Genomic DNA, 15,859 nt, shown 5'->3' with positions numbered 1-15,859 from the left:
ACATCTTTTTCATATTCTTTTCCATGATGGTTTATCACAGGATATTGAACATAGTTCCCTGTGCTCTACAGTAGGACCTTGTATCCATTCTATATATAATAGTTTGCAGCTGCGGATCCCAACCCCCTCCTCCTTGGCAACCACAAGTCTGTTCTCTGTCTGTGAGTCCGTTTCTATTTTGTATACAGATTCATTTGTGTCCTGTTTTAGGTTCCACATGTAAGTGATATCACATGGTATTTGTCTTTCTCCTTCTGACTCACTTCACATAGTATGGTCATCTCTGGCTGCATCCATGCTGCTGCCAGTGGCATTATTTCATTCTTTTTTATGGCCGAGTAGTATTCCATCGTATATATGTACCACATCTTCTTTGTCCATTCCTCTGTCGATGGACATTTAGGTTGTGTCCATGTCTTGGCTGTTGTGAATAGTGCTGCAGTGAACATTGGGGTGCATGGATCTTTCCGAATTATGGTTCTGTCCAGACATATGCCCAGGAGTGGGATTGCTGGATCATAGGGCAATTCTTATTTTTAGTTCAAAACTTCTGTTAATGTTCATTGTCGTGTTGTTAAAAGACGGGAGAGGCGGGAGGTCAAGTCTAATGTTTCCTAAAAGGGACAGCATCTCTTGCACAAACGGGAAGGAAAAGCTTTTCTTTTCACTCAGCACCTTTAGCACCGGCTGGGTGTTGCCTGCACCTGCCGGCTGCGTGGGAAGGCCTCGTGGCGCCCTGTGACCTCTGCCCTCTCCCGCAGGAGCTCAGTGAGATGCTGCACACAGACCGGCCCGACTGGCAGAGCGTGATGCAGTACGTGGCCCAGATCTACAAGTACTTCGAGACGTAAGTCTGGAGGCGGCGCCCGCCGCTCTTCCCTGCTCCGCCCACCGCCCAGCTCGCCCAGGGCCGACACACACACACACACAAGAAACAGCCAGGTCCACCGCGCCCACCTTGAACCCCGACGCACGTGGCCCGTAAGTGGGGGGGGGGGCCACGCTCTCTTGGGCCCCCCTTCTCCGCGGGAGCCCAGCGGTGTGTTCACTGGAGCTGCCCTGAGTCTCACGACAAACAGCACTTCCAAACCCCACCGTCTCTCCTACAAATGCTGGCTTCTGCCTCTATAAAAACTCTGCACTTGACACCTCCCAGCCCCCTCCAAAAAAAAACGCTCAACAGAACACAAAAAGACAAAGTTTGCTCTCAAGCAGCGCTGAAACACATGAGCGCCCTGCATTTTGGGGAAAAGACTTGCGTCCTCAGTAAGGACTTCACCACCTGTAGGTCTCCTGTCCCTTATTTGATTCTTTGGGTGGAAGATCAAACTTGAGATGCAAAGGAGCCCCTGGGTAGTTTGCTGGGTGTCCCTGGGAGGGACAGGAGGATGTGTGTCTGGGACGCAGTCACACCAGGACCCCGTGCTCAGTGGCGGCGGACGGGAAGCCTCCGTGACTGTCACCTGCTCCGAGTGTCCTGCACGTATTCACGCCCCATCCACACCCACACGTTTGCCCTGCACGGAACCTGACAAAGTCACTCAGACAGAAGGGACTGGCCTGTGCCGGCCGGGGTTCTCATGATTTTGCACAAACAGTTGGAGGACACGTATTTCTTGGGATGCTGGGCAGACAGCGATGTAAACAGTATTTCAACTCTGGCTGTGGTTTTAGCCCTTCCCCAGGCGGCCTACATTTGCATGGCAAAGGAGGCCCTGGGGGCAGGCAGAGCCAGCTAGGGTACAACTGAAGGAGGGAACTCAGTTTCCCTAGAGCCTGCAGTCACCCTAAGTGGCAGCAGAGCCCTCTCCAGAGCAGCCCTCCGCCTGGGAAGTGCAGGTGCAGGTAATCACCTGGGCAAATAAATGTACATTACATAGCAAATGAGGCTCACCCCGGCCCAGGGGGATCCCGCAGCTGCACGCATCAGCGCCCGTCGACCAGGGTCCTTCCCATGGCAACTGGCCCTGCGCAGTACTCCCTGCAGGCTGGTGGGAGCCCTCGTTCATAGCCGGGGCCCCATCGGTCCCTGTCCTGGGGGCAGCTGAGCTCAGCCCTCCCTCCCGCCGCCTTGGAAGAGGCATCCGGTCCCACGCGGCGCCCATCCCTCCACCTCAAGCTGCCGGGCCGCTGGCTGGGGTTCTTCTGCGGGGCTCGTTGGAAACACACACCCCTCGCCTGCCCCAGCGTGGAGTCAAGAGTACTGGGAAGGGGACCAGGGTTGTGTTCTGTATATGTTCAAAGTCCCCGAGAAGCACTGGTGGCGGTGGCCGTGATGATCTGTCTTCACGTGGAAGCTGGAGGCACCACCGGGGCAGCTGTAGCTCACGCCTCCCTGAGGGGCGGTCGGCTGAAAGATACTCCCGGTGTCTCCTGGTCCCCCGACCCTGCCTTGCTTGCTCGGCGGGTGCGCCCGTTCCCCAGGAGTGGGGTTGGGCCGTTGCTGGTTGTGTGCAGCCTGGGGTCACCGTGGGGCTCCGTGCAGGAGGGGCCTGGGCGCTGCCGTGTCCTGTCTTCAGTGATCACCGAGGAGGATTTGGAATCGGCACGGAGCCTCTGCGGTGGTGTTGCTGTTTCCCCTCCCCCCATGCTGGAGCTGCTGCTGCCTTTAGGCTAAAGAGAGGAGGGAAGGCCACGTTCAATTTGTTTTCATAACGCCAAGAGGTTGCCTGACTGCTTTGCAGGGAGAGCACCCTTAGGGCACAGGGCACCTGTGTCCTGCCCGCAGGGACACGGGTGGCGTTAGGGCAGGTCTGGCCCTGCAGGCACCGTCAGGCCTTCCAGCGCTGCAGGGCCGGGGCCGGGGGCGGGGGGCGGCCGCGTAGGTTAGGCTTTAACTGGGGAGCTCGGGGCACAAGGTGAGCATGGGAAACTTGAGAACACACGGTGGTTACTGTCGGCAAACCACCTCCTCCCCGGTTTTCTGTCCTGAGGTTTTCAGAGGCCACAGTATCCGTGTTACTTCCCATCTTCCTTCAGCCAGCACTTCGTCACTTAAAATTGTTTGGTGGCTCTACAGATCCTTTTTCCAAAACATGTATTATTTTTATACACAAGATAGATGCAGAATGCAAGACCCCCCAAAGGTGGATGAGTTTTGTTTTGTTTTGTATTTTTAAAGACATGAAGAGAAGTCCATGGTTCTTTTCGTTGTGAGTTGTTTCACGGCTGACGGTGGCTCCACGGCCCCTGCCCACAGGGCTCGGTGTCTGGGGACACCAGGCAAATTCACCCACCTCCCATCCGGTCCCTCCTCGCTTCAGAAACTACGATGGTGTTTGGTTTTCGTTCTTCACCCAGCTGTTGTTTTATAGCTTTTGTTGATTCCACCCAGAGGATCCTGAGTGGCTCACACCTGGCGTCACGGTCCCCAGGCCCATGGGCTGCTTTCCCGGTCCCCCTCCACGTCCCCGCCGAGGGGACAGGCACCGCGCTGCCTGGGGACAGAGGTCTCGGTCGTCAGATACCAGCCCCTTTGCCAAATCCAGCCCTGGTTCTTCCCAGCGCAGAGCTCGAGGGCCATTTGAGAGGAGCTGACCAGTGACATGCAGCAAAGGACAGGACCAAGCAACCTTTTCATAAAGGATTTTTAATACCGTGTGTGCCTGGCTTCACTGCGGGTTTCACTTCTCCGACCCAGGTTAGAGTTGGGCTAAACCTGTGCCGTCCCGAGTAGCTCAGTAACTTCGACTGCATGAGTGGAATGCAGCAGTGCGTGTGCGGCCTCATTTCTGCCCAGAGCGCAGACCATGCCCAGCGCTGTCAGGATGCAACAGAGGCGTGTGTGTAACTGTGAACGTGGACGCGTGCGATGTATGGCTCTGTAATATTTCTAATAAATATATTTTGTTTTTGTCTGACTATGAATTTGTCCCAGTGACATTTATTGTTACTATTTTCTCAAAATGCCAGGCTTCCCTTCAGTCTGTTTCCAAACCGGCATCTTCACGTCCCTGTTCCTCACTGGGCCGTGGTCCCCACTGCAGCTGCCGGGAGTCACCAGAAAGGACTGGGTCCTGACGCCCCTTGGCCCCCTCCCCTGCATGGGTCCTTGCTGTGACCGCGGTCCCCCGGGGACCCCGCCCTTCAGGGCCACGCGGGATGCTGCAGAGCTGCTTGGACGTGCCCACTGGGGGTGGGGAGCAGGAGGGGTTATACCGAGATCGCGGAGGCAGAGTGAACACGAACTTTAACGGACCGGGGATGCTGGAGTGTGCTGACACCAGGACGCTGAGCAAGCGATTCGTCGGGTGACGTGTGGTCTTCGGGCACCACTCGGAGGCCATCCTTCATGGTGCCTTTGGGGACCAGCCCTGCCCACAGGAGAGGAGAGAGGAGAAGGCTCTCCACCTCCTCCTCCTCCCAGGGAGGCCCCACGCGCTGGCCTTTCCCTCCTGGGGGACTCCGTCTTCCCAGGACAGCACAGCCTCTGATGAGGGTGTGACAGGCCCGGGGCCAGGATGGTGGCCGCCAGCCACTTCCTCTGGGCCATCAAGTGCCGCGCGATGCTGTACCCAGAAGATACCAGGTTCCCCGTGTGATGACCCGAAGCCGTCTCAGCGGCTCAGCCTGCATACATGGCGTGCGTGCCCACACACACGCACACACACGGACACGTGGACATTTGGTGGATGGCCGGTGCCTCAGCCGTTGCCAGTCGTCCCTCCGTGGTTTGGGGTCCAGCGGGGAGGTTCCTGGTCTGTGGGCCTGGGCCCCTCTCTGGACGAAGCACAGCCCGCATGTACTGAGTCTGCTCCCGGTGGGGCTGACCCACAGCCCGTGCTCCTGGTGGCATCTCGTGACTCGGCCTGAGTGGCTCTGAGCTGCCCGAGGGGTCTGTGGCCGCGGGGTCTTGGCCGGCCCTGGGCACCTTCCGTGGTGCTTCTGCTGTTCCTGCCGCAGGGCACTCAGCTCCCCAGGCCAGAGCCGCGTCTTCATTTGTTCAGACGACGAGATCAGATGTATTACAGGGCCAGGATATTTTCAGCCAGTCTGAGCTTGCAGTCCTGTAAGCCAGGGTCTTAGACCTTATCTCCTAGACCAGCTCATGCCCCTCAGGGTCTCAAGACAAGTTTGAAGCTGTGCACTATGACTTTTTTAGGGAACTTTTATTTTGAGGGCCTAAATTTTTTGTTTGAAGTCTTAAAAATGTTGAGAATTCTACATTCCCTTCACAGCATATCAGTGAGTTTCATATAAAGATGGTGACTTTTCCCCTAAAAAAATCTTCGAGTAACATCGACATGCCAGCAAGGTTCACCAGCTCATCCTAAAGCCATGTCCCGTGGTGTCAAGAGCCCACAGGCCTGCCTGTGAGTCCGGGGCGTGAATCCAGCTTCGGGGCGCGAGTCCAGCTGGAGAAGCGCAAAACTGGCCATAAAGGTGAGTCACAAATTGTGTAACTGCAGGCATCTGGGAATAGAAAACCAGGGAGCACCGTGGTCACCAGCCTCCTTGGAGCCCCTTTCTACACGTTTCTGGAAAGGTTCTCCTCTGGAGCTGTTTGCACATGGCAGTGTGAGGAACCAGGCTGGATTCCAAGAACATTTGCTGGCCTTCCCATCCTCCAGGTTGAGTCAGCTGGAACCCTCCTGCGTTTCACTGTCTCTGTCCCCAGGCCATGGAGGATTCCTCCCCTCCTTCGGACAATGGAAACCTGTCTCCCAGCAGAGAGCAGACTCGTGGGAGCCTGGGGATTTGGCAAATCTGGATCGGACCTGGACCCAGGCATCTTCTCCGGCCTGTTCACAGTTTAAAGCAGCAGGCGCTCTTCCTTAACTTGCGGCTCCGAGCTTGCCGCACAAGAGCAGAGATGTGGTGAGGTCTCAAGGGCTGCTGTGAGTGGCTGTGGGAGGTGGTACCCTCAGCAGCAGCAGTATTGCCACCTTTGAAAGGGAAAGTCTCTGACCATGAAACCAGAAGCCGGAAGATGCGTTTCCTGCAGTAGTGTAAATGTCGTCGTTTTAAAGTGACAGTTGTTATTAAAATACATGTTCAGTACAGAAAATACCAAAAAGTACAAAGACAATACAAAGCTCTGGGCATCACATCAAAAAAATGGGTTACCAGAATTAACAACTTTTTGGTATTTTATTGGTACACTTATGGATCATTTAGGATTGGGTTAACCTGTAAGGAATAGAGACCAGAGCAATACTATCTTAGGTAAGAAACTACCTATTTCTCACCAAAAAGAGAAGAAGTCCAGAGGTGGAAAGTCCAAGGCTGGTATGTTAGAGTCATCAAATCCTCAGGGACCCAGACCCCTTTCCACTCTGATATCCCCAAGGAAGTAGCATTTGTCCTCATGAGCTAAGATGGCTGCCAGAGTTCCAGTCATCACAACTGTATTCCAGGTGGCAGGGTAGAGGAAGAGTGCCCTGTCCCTTTTAAATCTTCCTAGAAGACCCATTTAACACTTTCACTTATGTTTCATTGGGCAGAATTTAGTCTCGTGGCCACACCTAGCTTCACAGGAGGCCAGGAAATGTAGTCTTTTAGGTGAATAGCAGTGAAGCTGGCTAAAAGTTAGGGAGGGGAAGAATCAGCATGTGTAGGCACCTAGAAGCTTCTGTGACAATGTACACACTTTTTCATCTTTAAGTTTAATTCTTTGAATAGGTTCAAAAACTTATTTTTACTTGGCTCAAAAATGTAAAAATTATGGAAAGATATACAGTGAAAAGTCCCCTGTCTGCTCAGTCATCCCTCCCCTCCCCTCCCCTCCCTTCCTCTCCCCATACACAATCTCACTGGTAACCGTGTCATCAGTTATTTTGTGTATCCTTCCTGAGTGTCTTATACAAGCAGGTGTGAATATCAGATGCTCTCCATCTTTTTAACCTGAAAGGTGTCAGGCTAGGCACATCTTCTGCATTTTGCTTTTTGTTTTGTTTTGTTTTCCCTTAATGATATATCATGGAGACATTTTCCCGTCAATACAAAGAGCATTCTCACTTTTTGTTTCTGCTGTCTGGTGTTCCACTGCGTGAGGGTAGCATTAATTATGTATCTGCTCCCCTGGGGAGGGGTGGGGTGGCTGGATGATGTGTCGTACAAACCAGGACCCTTCCAAGAGTGCACGTGGGGGTGTCTGTTGCTAATTACACTGGAGCAGAGGTGTAAACTGTCCCAGGCAAACTGGGGCACGAAGTCACCCTACAAGGATGAACATGGGGGTGTCAGTCGCAGTGCTTTGCAGTTACAGCAACGCTGTACATTTTAATATGCATGTGCATAGATGGGTTCATCTGAATAAGTCTCACATATGATCACTGGGTCAGAGGGTGCCTGCATTTGTGCTTTGGGTAGAAACTGCCACTTTGCCTCCGTGGGAGCTGGACTGGCTTCTCTCATCATTACAGCTTGGCCCACAGAGCATGCTGTCAGACCGTTGGATTTTTGCCGATCCTAATAGGTAAAAAGCGGCATCCGAATTTAGTTGTTTTTTAAAATTGTTTTGGCCGTGCTGCGTGGCATGTGGGATCTTAGTTCCCCCACCAGGGATGGAACCCGCACCCCCTGCATTGGAAGCGTGGAGTCTTAACCAGTGGACCGCCAGGTAAGTCCCTGAATTTAGTTTCAATGTGCATTTTGTGAACGAGGCTGAGTATACTTTAAAATCCTATTTGTGTTCCTTTTCCTGTGACTTGCCTTTTCGACTCCTTTGCCCATTTTTTTCTTACTGAGTGTTTAGAAATCTCATCTTGGAGCTTTTGGTGTGTTAGAGAGATGATGCTGGTGATTTGAGATGCAGATAGTTTCCCCGGCTGGTTGTTTGTCTTTGCTTATGATGGTGTGTTGGTTTTTGCCACGTAGGAGTTTTTTATTTTTATCTTTTCTTTTATGCCTTTGGATTATAAGTCAAAGCCCTTCCCTGTTCCAGGGTTATAAAGGAGCCCTGTTATGAAGCAGTGCTCCAAAGTTTTCTTCCAGAACTTTCTTCTATTTTAAATCCTTGGTTCATTTGGGATTTATTGGGGTGTTCATGTGGGGTATGGATGCATATGCTTTTGAAAAGTATATTTACTTTTTTTCCGTAGTAATACAAGCTCATGGTTTAGTTACCTCCATATTTATAAATAGTAACTTACACTGCCCTGTATTCACTTTATCGATTTTAAATGTGCTTTTTTATGTCACATGAGAATTTTAAGTCCTGCACCTTCACCCCCACATCCTTTGTACACAAATGCCCGTCAGATCTGTCCACTGGGTAGCGGGTACTGGGTACTGGGATTTGACCATGTTCTATTTCTCTCCTTGTAAAAATGAATTAACTTTTCCTTTTTCAATAAGTGACCTGATTTAGTCACTGTGACCCCCTCTTCAAAAGTATAAAAACCAGACAGATTTGGGGTTAAAGCGTGGGAGGGGGGGGATCTCCTTATTTTTTTCTGCAAAGCATTTATTTTTTCTAACTACTCGCACAATCTTATCGTTTGAAATAGTTGTTTGCGTTTGTCTGTGAATAAGTGGTAACCTGGTGTTTGTTTTCTTGACTTGAATGCTTTCACTGTTGCATCTGAGCAACCCTGAGCGTCATCTGCAAATATTCCACGTGGCTCTTCTGTGCCAGGTGCTGTGGCTACAATTGTGAATGAGACAGACTCGGCCCAGGCCCTTTTGGAGGGCCACGTTCTGATGAGGAGGCAAGCGAGAAGGAGAGGAATATACAAAATGACGGTGTAGATAAGCACTGGGGAGAAAAGCAGAGCAGGGGGAGAAAATCGGGTGACTGGTGAGGGCAGGTGCTGTTCTAGGAAGGATGGACAGAGAAAGCCTCTTTGAGTAGGTGACAAAGTTTGAACAGATACCTGAAAGATATGAGAGGGAGTCTTATGAAAATGGGGGGGTGGAGCTTGATAGACCGGGAACAGCGTGTGCAAAGGCCCTGCGGCAGGAGCATGCCACTTGTGTGTGGAGGGGGGCGTGTGTGCGTGTGTGTGTGTGTTGGGGGTGTAGCAGGGAGGCCAGTGTGGGCGGCAGAATGTGGAGGTGACTGTCTAGAAGCGGGAACGGGTAAGAACCTCCCAGGCTTGTCAGAAGTAATTGGAGCGTTCTGAACATGGTCTAACTTAACGTTCTTAAACATTGTCTTTGGAAGTCAAGCAGAGAAGTGATTGTGGTGGGACAAGAGTGTAAAAATAAAATAAAGCAAAAATAATAAAGCCTGGCAAGGAGGTCAGGTGAGCGCTGTGGGAGCTCAGACAGGATGACAGCAGGGAAGATGGGGAGGAGCGGGCGGGTTCGGATCAGCTTTCAAGCAGAGGCAGCGTGCGCTTGAACCGCGTGTGGGGAGAGGCATCTACGAGGAGCGCGTGCTTGAACCGCGTGTGGGGAGGGGAATCTACGAGGAGTGCGGGCGTGTGAGCCGGGCATCTGCTGAACCTGCGCTGGAGAAGGCTGGGGGAATGAGCGTCAGCCTCGAGACACCTTTTCGACAGCCAAGTAGAGAAGTTGAGTAGATAGGAAACTACAGGCCTCTGGAGCCCAGGAGAAAAGAAGAAAACCGCGGGATTACGGTTCCTAGTCCTCCAACACGTAGCCTCTGGGGAGGCCGAGGGGCATCTTGGAAGCCAGCGATTGGAGAAAGAGGAAGTGGTGGACCAACGCTGCGAGAGGTTGCGCAAGACGAGCACTGAGAGTAGACCATTGGATGGGGCAAGATGTGCGCAGCTGGTGACTTTACAAGATGGTTTCAGGAACGGGCGGGACCCACGGCCTCAGAGGTGGGACAGAGGACACAGGAGGAAGTGGGGGCCCGAGACCTCGCTTGGGAGGGGGTTGGTGTAAAGGGCAGATCGCGGGAAGGGATGTGAGGTTAGGGAGGGATGTCGTGGTCAGTTTCTTTTTTTTCCCCTGAAGGATGGAAGGATGCAGCCCATTTTCCTGCTCGTGAGGGACAGTCCGGAGCCGGGGGCAGGAAGCAGCCGGCTCTTGGGCAGCAAGGGCCCGGGCGTCGGGCGAGGCCGTGCATGGGGAGCGGGGGGGAGCGCTGTGAAATCCCACGCGAGCTCTGGAGGCTGATGTGCGGAGGCCCAGGCAGTGGCTGTTTGCCAGCCTGGGTGGACATGTGTCTATTTTCACAGCTGGTGCAGCTGGACGAGGCCCAGGAGATGGGCTGCGGGGCGGGCAGGAGTCTGGGGGTGGGGGGACGGCTGAAGCAGACCTTCTGGAGGTGATTCGGGTACCAGTAGTGACTCTGAAGCAGGATGACGAGGGCAGAGGTGGTTCATGTGGGTCGGAGGGAAGAGTGTGGACCAGGGAGACAGAGGTGGAGGATTCACGGAAAGTCATTGTTGGAGCTGCCGGGAATGGCGACATGTGGGGAGAGAAGGGCGGGGATGGGGCGCGGGTGTGGGTGGGACACAGACTAACCACCTTCCTGGAAGTGGCCGGAGCGGATGGCCGCAGGGAGAAATGCTTCCTTACTGCGGACGTGAGCCCAAATCTGCCCCTTCCGGAGAGAGCGTGGGGCAAGCAGCCCTGGGGAGGTTCGGGGCACACGGCCGCTTCCCTGAGAGCCAAGAGGGCGACGGGACACTCAGAGAAGAGGCCGAGGATTGGGGGCATTTTCTGGTGACACCATGAGTTCCCAGTGGCCCCCAGTGGTAGAAATTTGGGGGTCAGGAGGAGGCGGCCGTTTGGGTCCGGTGAGGGGATGCTTGAGCTGGGTGGGGACCACAGCATGGGCAGTACAGGTGGCCTCCAGCCAGAACCCGGGGAGTCGGGAGGACCTCCAGCGGATCCCCCAGGAGGGCCCAGGAGCCCCGGGGGGAACCCCGCGATGAGCCGGGCCTGCCCTGCATCCCAGCGAGGATAAGCTCCAGATGTGCTGATCTCTGCCCGGCTCCTGGGGGCTGGCCTGATCGGGGGCCTTTCTTCGTGCAGGAGGCTGAGAAGCATTTGCTCAGCTCCTTCCATCCTGTCTCAGCAGCCGCCGTGGTGCCCACCCCTGTCCAGCAGCACCATTCGCTGCAGCCGGAAGGTCTGTCTACACAGTGGAGTATCATCCAGCCTTTAAAAGGGAGGAAATCCTGAGACGTGTACAGCGTGGATGAACGTGGAGGGCATTGTGCTGAGTGAAATAGCCAGTCACAGCAGGACGAGTACTGTATGACTCCACTTGTACAAGGTCCCTGGAGTCATCAAATCCACAGAGACAGAAGGTGGGATGGGGGCTCCAGGGGCTGGGGGAGGGGGAGGAGGAGTTATTTAACGGGGACAGAGTTTCAGTTTTGCAAGATGAAGAAGCTCTGGTGGTGATGGCTGCACGACGATGTGAATATACCTAATGCCACTGAGCTATGTAGGCTTAGATGTGGTTAAAATGGTTTAAAAGTCGATGTGGGGAAACTGAGGCTGCCCTATCGCCTCTGGGCCACACATCAGACCAGAATCTGGCTCCTGACCCCAGCGCAGGAGGAGGGATGGGGTGGGTGGTGACTCAGGTGCTGAGCGCCCAGGGGCCACCCGGTGCCCCTCAGGAGGGACATGTGCTCCCTGGAGACACCTGGGTCCCCAGGGTGGTAGATGCAGCGGGCGGGGTGGCACCTGGGCAGCTGCTCAACTCGTGAACGCTCACGACGGCAAGCCCAGCCCTGCGGCTCTCCCTGACCCCAACCTCAAGTGCTGGACCTCAAAACTATCATTAAAAACAGCCCGATTCTTACCCTTTAGAGAAAACAGCATCTGCCGAGCTCCCTAATGCTCACCTGAGTGTTTGTGCCGCTCGGCCGGGGCCCCACAGCACTTGTTGGGAACCCGAGTCTGACCCACAGAGCAGAAGAGGCTGAGAAAATTCTGAACAAGACAACAAAGGAAGACAGGTATCAAGACGCCGTAAAGACAGTGCTTTCCCAAAGTGTGGTACCAGCTGGGAAGAGAGGGCAGTAGATTCCTTCATCAGATGGGAGCCCAGAGATGCTACGGCTCAGGATGGGCACCTGCGCCCTGAGCTGGGGGAGGATGACATCCCCGCGGGCATGGGGGGGGCACCTGGCCGCTGTGTCGGGATTGGGGGCAGCTTAGATCCATCCTCCTCGAGGGAGACACAACACCCAGAAGAGAGACGGGCACGCTTCACCACATAAAATGAAAAGCTTCTGTTCAACAAGACACCATAAACAAAATTAAGAGATTAAAAACAGACTGGGGGGAAAAACAGGCTGAGAAAAATATTTGCAATACATCACAGGCAATACCCAACAGTCACTATGTAATAACCATGATACAAAGAGCTCCAAAAAAATAGAGAAGACAAACAATCCAGTCAAAGAAGGGATTCACAGGCAACGCTTAGAAAAAATGAGAAGTATTAGTAAGAATGAAGGGAAGCTTGACTTCCCTAGAAAGTCATGTAAAATAAAGCAATGATGACCTCAATATTTACTTATCTGATTGGAAGAAACAAAAAACGGTGGTGATGTTTGGTTTGGGCACAATTATGCAGAAATGGATGCTTTCATACACTGTTGGTGAAGGATGAATAAACAGGATCTTTCTGGAGAGTGATTTGGAGATGTTAGTATGTTAAATCTTAACATTAAATGTTAAATATCAATATATAAACCTCTGATACAGTGTTCCCACTTCTGGAAACTTAGCCCAGAGAAGTACTCATGGATATTCAAGAAGAGCTATGGACAAGAGTAACAGCAAAAATAATGGGAATAAAGTAGGAATTTCCATGAACAGAAGAGTGATGAAAACTAAATTGTGTGTGTCCAGTAGTATGGAATACCGGGCATCTTCAAGATAGACTGGGATGAATGTGTTGTTAGAAAGATGTCCGCGAGACAGTTGTTAAAAAACAGGTTTCTTGACTATGTGGGTGGGGTGAGTCTTACTTTTATTTTCTAAAAATCTATGTATATCAAAAAAACAACCCAATCCAAAAATGGGCAGAAGACCTAAATAGACATTTCTCCAAAGAAGATATACAGATTGCCAACAAACACATGAAAGAATGCTCAACATCATTAATCATTAGAGAAATGCAAATCAAAACTATGAGATATCATCTCACACCGGTCAGAATGGCCATCATCAAAAAATCTACAAACAATAAATGCTGGAGAGGGTGTGGAGAAAAGGGAACCCTCTTGCACTGTTGGTGGGAATGTAAATTGATACAGCCACTATGGAGAACAGTATGGAGGTTCCTTAAAAAACTAAAAATAGAACTACTATACGACCCAGCAATCCCACTACTGGGCATATACCCTGAGAAAACCATAATTCAAAAAGAGTCATGTACCAAAATGTTCATTGCAGCTCTATTTACAATAGCCAGGACATGGAAGCAACCTAAGTGTCCATCAACAGATGAATGGATAAAGAAGATGTGGCACATATATACAATGGAATATTACTCAGCCATAAAAAGGAACAAAACTGAGTTATCTGTAGTGAGGTGGATGGACCTAGAGTCTGTCATACAGAGTGAAGTAAGTCAGAAAGAAAAACGAATACCGTATGCTAACACATATATATGGAATCTAAAAAAAGAAAAAAGAAAAAAGAAAATGGTCAGAAGAACCTAGGGGCAAGATGGGAATAAAGATGCAGACCTACTAGAGAATGGACTTGAGGATACGGGGAGGGGGAAGGGTAAGCTGGGACAAAGTGAGTGGCATGGACATGTATACACTACCAAATGTAAAATAGATAGCTAGTGGGAAGCAGCCGCATAGCACAGGGAGATCAGCTCGGTGCTTTGTGACCACCTAGAGGGGTGGGATAGGGAGGGTGGGAGGGAGGGAGATGCAAGAGGGAAGAGATATGGGGACATATGTATATATATATAACTGATTCACTTTGTTATAAAGCAGAAACTGACACACCATTGTAAAGCAATTATACTCTAATAAAGATGTTAAAAAAATAAAAATTAAAAAACCAAAGATAATAATAGTACCTACATCATAAGATTGTTGTAAACATTGAATAAAATAAAATACGTAAAGTACTCAGAAAAAAAATAATAAATCTGTGTATGTATACATGCATATGTCCCAGTTCACTAATTCCAGGTTGCGTACCCTCTTCACGTTTTCACAGGATATGTCATCACTAGCATTTTTGATTCTATAATATATGGCACCATATTTGTATAAGTACAGAAAAATGTCTGGAACAGTACTCCAAACTGTGCACCACGGGGGTGGGGGGCAGGATTAGGGAGGTTGGGGAGGGCACTTTTACTGTCTTAAACACGTCTGTGAGTTTAAATTTGTACTGTGAGTACATGTCATTTTTGCCGTGTGTGAAAACAACATGTCAACAACAGAGGTACCACGTACAGACGTGGCCATGGTCAGCCCCACCAGATTTCATCCTGAGCCTCTGGATGGCCGGTTTTACTCTTCAACCCTGGACAACCTTTATTCTTAAGGGGGTGGCAATTCTCCTTCCATGGTTTTTTCATTTTCCCCAGAATCCAAGCTGTCACCCCCGACAGCAGGAAGAACAGAGCTGGAGCTCTGTGGAGTGGAATCTGGAGCAGGTGCTGGCGGCCTGCTGCGTCTGTGGCCTGTGCAGAGTTACGACTTCTGTCCTGGACCCTGATTAACAGGAGGTTGGAGAGGGAAGTGACCTTAGAGGGCACTGGATTCAGCTTTCTCACTTCATGATTTCATCCCTGAGGAAACGAAGGTTCAGAGACGTGAAGCGATGGTCCCAGTCCTGCAGGGAGAGCTGGCCCTGCCCTGGAGACTAGGCTTCGGGGTCCCAGCCATCGTTACCTCCCATGGGGTTCTGCTGAATGTGTGAGCCAAGAACTAAGATCCCCTTGACCCAGTATTTGTGTAGCTCTGAATTCTGTAGGACCCTTTGACACAAGTCCCAGAAAACATGCACAACGGTGGGGACATTTGCAGGGGTACTGAACAAGAAGTCCAGATGTAGTTGTTCTCGGGGTTGTTTGTGCTGTTCAAAGATGTGATCAGGGACACAAGCCCTTTCCTCCATCACCTTCAGTGTGTTGGTTTTCACATCAGCTTTGTCACCTCACAGTTGCAAGGTGGCTGCCATAGCTGCAGATACATGTTTTCACAAAACAGTGGCCAAAGCAGGAGGGGAGGGAGGAGGTCGGAGCCTCACTGCCTAATCCCCCTTCCTTCCTGTTGGCCAGGGTTAGTCACACGCCCATCCCTTAGACCAATCACTGGCAAAGGAGAAAGGGGTCATTTGATTGGCTTCGACCACGCCTGATTCATCCTCTGGGGCGTGCATGTCACTGCCACCTGGGGTTCTGTTAGCAACCCAGAAAGGGGGCGAGGATCAGTACTGCCACCTGCTCCTAATCCTTGGTAGTGAGAGAGAAAATCCCCTGTAATAACTGCGCCCAGCCGGGACATGCACTCTGAGTGCTTTTGGAGAACTTGCTGCCCCTGTTGATACGTAGGCAGGTGGTACTGGTCATGCCTGATGGAGGCTGAGGGGCTTTGTTGTTATTATGGCTACACTGAGATAGAGTTCACATGCCATCTGATCTGTTCATTCATTCATTCATGTATTTAAACGGTGACTTTTTAAAATTAATCTATTATTTTTGGCTGTGTTGTCTTTGTTGCTGCGCGCGGGCTTTCTCTAGTTGCGGCAAGCGGGGGCTACTCTTCGTTGCGGTGCGCGGGTTTCTCATTGCGGTGCACAGGCTCTAGATGCACAGGTTTCAGTAGTTGTGGCTCGCGGGCTCTAGAGCGCAGGCTCAGTAGTTGTGGTGCACAGGCTTAGTTGCTCTGTGGCATGTGGGCTCTTCCCAGACCAGGACTCGAACCGTGTCCCCTGCATTGGCAGGCGGATTCTTAACTACTGCACCACCAGGGAAGTCCCTGATCTGTTCATTTAAAGAGTA

The 15,859-nt window shown here is 51.5% G+C and overlaps 1 protein-coding gene across 2 annotated transcripts in view; it reads left to right on the top strand.

Moving 5' to 3' along the window:
- The window catches only part of SPECC1 (sperm antigen with calponin homology and coiled-coil domains 1), a 176,773-nt gene extending 172,906 nt beyond the window's left edge, over positions 1-3,867 (top strand). For both annotated transcript variants that reach the window (XM_068531502.1, XM_068531503.1), the window contains one exon: positions 762-3,867. In XM_068531502.1, coding sequence (XP_068387603.1) covers positions 762-851 — 90 coding nt within the window. In that variant the 3' untranslated portion in view covers positions 852-3,867. The remainder of the gene's footprint in view (positions 1-761) is intronic.
- The last annotated feature ends 11,992 nt before the right edge of the window (positions 3,868-15,859 follow it).

The sequence above is a fragment of the Eschrichtius robustus genome, chromosome 20 (genome assembly GCF_028021215.1).
Source record: "Eschrichtius robustus isolate mEscRob2 chromosome 20, mEscRob2.pri, whole genome shotgun sequence".
Taxonomy (NCBI): Eukaryota; Metazoa; Chordata; class Mammalia; order Artiodactyla; family Eschrichtiidae; genus Eschrichtius; species Eschrichtius robustus.
This window is presented reverse-complemented; position numbering and strand designations above follow the sequence as displayed.